The following is a 7,634-nucleotide window of genomic DNA, read 5'->3' as shown; positions in this document are numbered from 1 at the left end:
CAGGCAAGTGCGTGAGAGATTCTGTAGTCTGGAAACGTGGCCAGGTTGGCAATGCCACAAGATCAACCACCCAGTCTCAAGTGACCACTCAGAATTTGTGCTCTTTTATAAAGTATAGCTTTCTTGACCTGATGTTTTGCTTTGATACATTACAGAAAATTTAACACAAGCCGTAGCAGTTCCAGGGCACTATTCTCACTGAATCCTTAAACTCTTTGAGGCACTGGATTACCAGCACCTGATCATGGCACTGGATTGCCAATGTCTGAACGCAGTACTGGATCATCAGTGTGCGAACGTGGCACTGGGTCTCCAGTATTGGAAGGTGGCACTGGATCATCAATGTCTGAATGCAGCACTCGATCGCCAGTGTCTGAATGCAGCACTCGATCGCAAGTGTCTGAACGTGGCACTGGATTACCAGTGTTGGAATGTGGCACTGGATTGCCAGTGTCAGAAAGTGGCACTCGATTGCCAGTGTCTGAACACAGCATATGCTTCAGCCGACCCTGACTCTGCTGGCACTGGTGATTGGAAAATAATTCACTTTGTGACTGGAAGAGGGCTGTGTCTTTGCAATTCGACCAAACAGATACGATCTCCACTTTCAAACCGTAAGCAAAGCAATGAGAGTACTGCAACACTATGTTGTCAGAATGTTCACTCATTGTTTGCGGGTCCAAGTCATTGAGTACCTTCATGCTGTTGCAACAAGTTTCTTCGAATTTCTCTGAAGATGGCATTTTGGCAACCTTCTTGATTCCTTCTTCTAAAAAATTTCCCAGGCTAGTTGCGTGCCCACCTTTCCCTTCCCTTTATTCAATGTTGCGAAGAGGCCAAACTAGGCCACACCTGTTCACAGTGTAGACCCAGTAAAAACACAAAGTAAAAACACATATAGCAAAAACACATAAGAACTTAGTTAAAACAAAGGGGCTAGTCACACAACAATGAACAGTGTGTTAAAGCATAGGGAGGATGGGTAAAGAGGCCACAGCACACAGATGGCCGAGGAATTGTAGATAATATAGTAAAGATGTTGAGGAGGATCCCAGACACAGTCCTTGCACTTAGCAGATATAGGGAGTTGTCATGGACACCAGATATGATTAAGCTCATAATAGACAATGGGAAACTGAAGTTTTGAACAGGTTCTCACTGAGCCAAATAAGGAATTACTATTATGTCATTATACCAGACCTCTATGAGTAAGTAAGAGGGGCGGGTCTTAGAAACAAGATTTAACCCCTGACTGAAACCAGGGAAGGTACGAGAACCCCAGGGAAGAACACTCGAGAAGATACCCTGAGCCAGGGGCTCAGAGAACAGAAGAGCAGCCGCAAGTCCGAGACTGATCACCTCGTGTCTTGACGGGTAGTATACTGTACAAGTAGTGAGAGCTTGTACTTGATGATTTAGTGTGTGAATAAAATATTGATATACCTTTCACCAATCGGATTCCGTGGATTCTTTAAGAGTAGAGTGCGTGTTGGGTACAACATAATTGGCGCCCAACGTGGGGCTCGGTTGTAGTGCTATTTCAAGTTATTTTGAATAGCCTCGCTGAGTTTGAACTAAATTATAAACAAAGTTACGAGTCTGACAGATCGGATTGGTGAACCTTTGAGTAATTATGGCCCTGGCCAGGCCAGAGTGGGAGTTGGAGCATTGGAAATATTTGAAGGGCAAGTGGCAGTTAAACAGTAGACGGGCCAGGCGTCCGTTGGGGTACAGCACTGGGAGGATCAACGTACCCACCAAGCCAAACGGGCACCTGATAGGGCCCTGAAGGCAGAGTCAGTTAGTACAGCACAGGTGGTGCAGAGTGAAGTTGAAAGATTGAAGCAGGAGTTGCAAAAGTCAGAAAAAGAAAAGAATGAGTGGCATGATAGGGCCCTGAAGGCAGAAACAGTTCAGCACAGGTAGTGCATTTCATCCAATTCCAGTCTCAAGCTGAAAAGGCTGAGTGCAGTCGCAGTAAGGCTGAGAGGGGAGCAGACAAGGCAAAGGAACAGCTCACAGGAGCGGAACAGAAATGCTCTGACTTACAGACCGCAATGACAGTTCTGCACCGTTTACAGAAGGAGCGGGTGTACCATCAGCAGATCATACCAAATGTCAGGAGGAGACATATAAACTACAGTCTCAACTCTCAGCACAGAGGGGATAATATGCACTTTTGTGGATAGGGAGGATGATGACAATGACAATTTTAATTGGGCCAACTTGGCAGATACGGCCAAAGGACTCCATGACAAAGTTTATGGCAGAGTGACATAAAAAGACTATGTTTTAATGAAATTTCAAGTGAGTAAAAACAAGTTACTGTGTCTTTTGATTCGAATGTGTGAATGTTGGAAGCTTCCACGAAAAAATTGAATGTCCTTGGGATTTGCAGCCTGTGTTCTGTGGAACTAATTGTCGTTAACTCTTTATTGTCTGGCCTTAATGATGAAAGCATGAGTCTGTTACTTTTTCTATTTTTACACGCGTATATTTCGTGGGAACCTTGAGTCATGTTTTGGTTGTGAACTTGTTGAACCTGTGTGTGTTCCTTGGCATCGGGACAGGGAATTTGACAGAGATTTTGGTACTTTGAATTCATAATCCATTACAGGAATCAATTTTCTAAGTTGTTTGGAATTGAATGAGTGTGAAAAGTGATTGTTGAGTGTATTCATTTCAATTTAAGATTGTGCACCCAGGAATGGGATATAAAATTGAATTATATTTTAAGTTAAAGTTTTATTTTTATTTTAAAAGTTGGTTTTGCAATGAACAATTTTCTAAGAGATAAGCTTCAGCCTTGAAGGTCTGAAGATGTCTGGCAGAAATCCAATTTGTAGTTTAAAACACTGCTTTAATTGGAGTTCCAGTTTAAAATCTTTTTTTTTGGAGTTTAAATTAAAGGCATGTTTTATTGACTGTTTTAAGTAGCAAATGACAGGAATTGGATATTGGTTTAAGGGAGAGAAGGATAAACAAAGGAGATGTAGGAAAAATTCTGTCTGTTTAAAGTTTGTTTAAGAAGCTGGTATTAAATCTTTTGTTTTAAGAATGTTAAATAACTTTTTCTTTAGTTTTTGGTTTTATTAGTCATTTGAAAAGGTGCTTGAAGAAAGTACAAGAAAAATGACGTAATTTACCTATCTTTAAAAAAAGCATGTGCTATTCTGTTCTGTGTGTAGTTAATAAGTATTATAAGTTAATAAGTCTGTGTTAAGTTGAAAAACTGGAAATTTCATTTCTGGCCACAATGAACTTTCAAGTTTATTATGTCAAGTTTTGGAGGAGTCTTCAGTTCCGGACATAAGACTCGTTCATATAACATTGGCAGTTTTGATTTTTAAATATTTATTGCAGTGAATTGGAATTTGGAATCATCTTTATTATAAAAAAAAATCCTGGCATTAGAAACCTCTTACAAAAGATGCAAAAAATTTGGAAACAATTGCAGTTTGATCTAAAATGCCGTCTTTCCTGATGGAGATGCTTTCCTTTGAAGTTGATAATGTTAATAATGATTTTGTTGTTTGCAAACCCTAAGGATACCAAAAGGATTGAAAAAAAAAAGTTTAAAATGGACAGTAGTTCTTTTCGATCAGACAAAAAGGTTACGTAAAGTGACGCAGCTGAGAATGTTTTGCTCCGCCCCCTTGGAGACAAACAAAGAAATTAACCCTGCTGCAGCTATTGTTTTTCCATTTAATCCACCACACAATTTTTGCATTGCTGAGGGTAAAATTTATATATATTGGACATTATTAAATCTCTAAATTGACAGATATTTATTTAATTTAGAGATACAGCACTGAAACAGGCCCTTCAGCCCACCGAGTCTGTGCCGACCAACAACCACCCATTTATACTAATCCTCATTAATCCCATATTCCCTACCACATCCCCACCATTCTCCTACCTACACTAGGGGCAATTTACAATGGCCAATTTACTTATCAACCTGCAAATCTTTGGCTGTGGGAGGAAACTGGAGCACCTGGCAGAAACCCACGTGGTCACAGGGAGAACTTGCAAACTCCGCACAAGCAGTACCCAGAACTGAACCTGGGTCGCTGGAGTTGTGAGGCTGCGGTGCTAACCACTGTGCCACCCAGCTATATAATTGGACAAATTAACCCATTGGGCTCAGGAGCAGAGCCACAATGGATTCTTTCTGTTTTTTGTTAAGCAGGTGACAGTGGATTCCAAGGCCACATGAGAACTGATGCCACAGCAAGAGATCCAGCAGCTTTAAGAATTTAAGAACTTAATTGCAGACATCAAATGTCACAGCATTTTTATCAATGAGACAAAGTGCTGGAGAAGGAGTGATAGTTGCAAGCACTTCTGTCTTTAATGTAAAAAAATGCAGTACCACCAATCTGGGCATAAGAAATTGGAATCGATAAGCACAATTTAATTGATACGAGTGGTTATTTAAAGCACTCAAAGGGAAATTTATCTGATATTTAAGAGGACAATCAAAGTCTCAGAAAATAAAAAACAAAAACAGTCTAAGTGGTTTACTGTGTTGGACATTAGCAATGGGTTCTGGTCCATACCACTGGCACAAGAGTGTCAATATAAATTTGTGTTTATGTTCCAGGGACAACAGTACACCTGAACATGTCTCTCCAGGGATTTCATTATAGTCCGTCAATATTCCACCTTCCTCCAGAAGGTTGGAGTGAAAGTTAAGCCGAAAAAGGCACAGATAATGAAGGAAAAGGTTCCCTATTTGGGAATAGTGATAACACAGGGAAAGCATGAGATAGAGCAGATGCGAGTACAGACAATCCTCAAACTCCCCCTACCACAAGATACTAAGGCTCTGAGATCATTTTTGGGCCTTGTTGGGTATCGCAGGAACCATATGGATGGACTTGCCTTAAAGGCAGCCCCTTTATATAATCTCCTGAAAAAGAACTACTATGTGCCTGGCAAAGAATTTAATCTGCTGAGTATTTCCAGCATTTCTTGTTTTTATTTCAGATTTCCAGCATCCGCAGTATTTTGCTTTTATTTTAGTGGGCAATTTAATCTACCAGGTGTGTCAGGTTTTGACAGCAAAGGCCCTCCAGGGACCTTTTGTGTCAAAATCATTGGGGGGTGTACAAGGGAAGGAGCCAGCAATCAAACCAGCACTCAAAATTTTTTTTGTTGATGGTCCCTCTACAGGGAAGTTTGGGATTAGGCAGACAGGGTGTGGATTACATGTACAGGAGGATGGAAGTCCCAGACTCAGGGACAAATTGCGGTGGGTCTTTCTTGTAAATGTTACTATCGGACAGTTTGTATTTGTTGAATGCCCAACAGGGACCCACCAGGGGGCCCCAAATTTCCTCTATGGGAATGCGATGATAAAGACTGTAAAAACCAATCAATATGTGTGAAACCACACAATGATAGGGGCTAATGTCTCTATTCTGTTGGGGAAAATAAAAAAGGACAGTTCCTATTCCAGGTTGTGAGATTAAACGGACAAGAAGCACCAACCCCCACGGTTACCCCCACATCCGAATTACCAACGAGTAAGGTTACGACCCAGCAGCCACAAGTGACTGATCTCCCTTGCCCTGCCTTAACTGCAGGACCAGAAAATGGACTTGCGATAATAAAAACTAATAAAATTGTATATGATAATATACAGCATGAGTTGGTACCGGTAATATTAAATATCTCAGATATCCAGCTACCTGACTGGTGCCCTGAGAAGACTCAAGAGTTGTACAAGGTACTACTGCAACAATTGCTGAGACAACAATTCAGTGATGAGGGAATAATAAAGGGAATGAGACGTAAACGTAGTTTAGTGAATGACGCAGCCACAGTCTCTAATACGGGAATTTCAATTGTCAATACTATAGATTTAGAAAATGTGGACCAGAAGGTTAGAACTCTCAGTCAGCTAGTAAAGGATATTTTGAAAAAGGAACAAAAGGCACAGAGTGGTATAGCTAAAGTCGGACAGGATTTCATGAACGCAGTGACGGGACTGGTGAGAGTACTAGAAGGTCATGCTCATACTATTAATGATATAATGGAAAAGGTAAAGGAGGTCCACGACATTTCAAATAATGAAAGTGTTTGTAGTGAATACAGTTCGTGGATGCTAGAACAAACTCAGGAAAATTTGAGGCAAATTGATGAGGGACAAGTGCCAGTTTGGTTCAATGACACCCAGTTGGAGGACTTAGCTAATCAAACAAACGATAAAATTACCAGGTGCCAACTCAGAAAACTTAAGGGATGGAAAGGTCAGGAGTGTGTAAATACAAGATCTATGAATATTGGAGTAGTGTCGGGAATACCTGTAATTCCGAGAGCTAAGTTAGGGATGTAATTATATGAAGTAGAAAATATAGGGGTGATAAGGGAAAAGATCACATAAAATACTATGATCTATTACCCTATGTTGTGGAAAGTGGAAAAGAGATATTTGGAACAACATTGTCTGAGTGTAGTCTGGAAAACCAGGTGATCCTATGTCCTCATCCTATATATATATAAAACAGTAGAATCAAAATGTGGATTTAATGCCACTGTAAATTGCACCATGGAGACTAGGAAAGCATTATCAGGGCTAACCCATGTGGCCTATATGGGAAAGGGGAGATATTGCTTAACCACCACGGCGGAGGAGTACCAGTATGGACATAACTGGACTTGTCCGGTGAGCAACAGTACGTTTTGTTTCAACCCACAAATACCAACCAGAGTAGGGAAGATGGAGTTGGTAGACATACATAAACGAAAGACAGAAACAATAACTGTGACAGAAAGTATTAAGGAGGATTTGACAAATTACCACCAGGAATGTAAATATACTATTCAGCCATTGCCCACGTGCTTGGGTAAAGAGAGACAGCAGCTAGAAGCCATTGCTGTAGTGTACTACGATCTGGAACAACAGTCGAAGATGCTACAAGATGAGATTGACGAGATAAACGATTCTACCTGGCAGGAGGACTTATGGAACTGGGGGTCAAACGTGCAGATACACCCCTGGTTTAGAATTATGTCCTGATAGTGGTTTTGGGTATCATGGTGTTATATGTGACACTTAATTTGGAAACTTAAGAAATTAATTAGACGATGTGAGAGGATGTATGAACACAGGTTGGAAAGCTACCCGAAAGGCAATCAGTATTTGAACTTGCTCTATAAAAGGATAGACAATTAGTTATGCCACACAAGGGTTATTGTATAACCCATTCATATATAGTTAAAATGCATGAATGAATGATCAATGTACTCTAAGAATGAAATTGTATTATGTTTGCACAATTGATTGATTATGTAATAGTGATGTTTAAATTGTGCTTTCTTTAACATTACACTGCTTATGCTTTTGTTTTGAAAATGAAATTGTAATTGCACAAATGTACTACCTAAGAGACATGAGAGTGTGATCCCTTGGGCATAGGCCTTGCAGGATCAAAGGGGGGACCCCTGCAGGATCAAAGGGGGGACTGTAGACCCAGTAAAAACACATCTAGCAAAAACACATAAGAACTTAGTTAAAACAAAGGGGCTATTCACACAACAATGAACAGTGTGTTAAAGCATAGGGAGGAAGGGTAAAGAGGCCACAGCACACAGATGGTCGAGGAATTGTAGATAGTATAGTAAAG

At 40.5% G+C, this 7,634-nt stretch overlaps 1 protein-coding gene across 1 annotated transcript in view; it reads left to right on the top strand.

Annotated features, from left to right (window-relative positions):
- Nucleotides 1-244: 244 nt before the first annotated feature.
- The window catches only part of LOC137380324 (PWWP domain-containing DNA repair factor 4-like), a 30,557-nt gene continuing 23,167 nt past the window's right edge, over nucleotides 245-7,634 (top strand). The window contains exons 1-3 of the mRNA XM_068052256.1: nucleotides 245-614; nucleotides 4,607-4,681; nucleotides 5,685-6,257. Of these exons, the coding sequence (XP_067908357.1) occupies nucleotides 245-614; nucleotides 4,607-4,681; nucleotides 5,685-6,257 (1,018 nt within the window). The remainder of the gene's footprint in view (nucleotides 615-4,606; nucleotides 4,682-5,684; nucleotides 6,258-7,634) is intronic.

This window comes from Heterodontus francisci, chromosome 19, assembly GCF_036365525.1.
Source record: "Heterodontus francisci isolate sHetFra1 chromosome 19, sHetFra1.hap1, whole genome shotgun sequence".
Lineage (NCBI taxonomy): Eukaryota > Metazoa > Chordata > Chondrichthyes > Heterodontiformes > Heterodontidae > Heterodontus > Heterodontus francisci.
The sequence above is the reverse complement of the archived record's forward strand: the minus strand, read 5'-3'. Positions and strand labels throughout refer to the sequence as shown.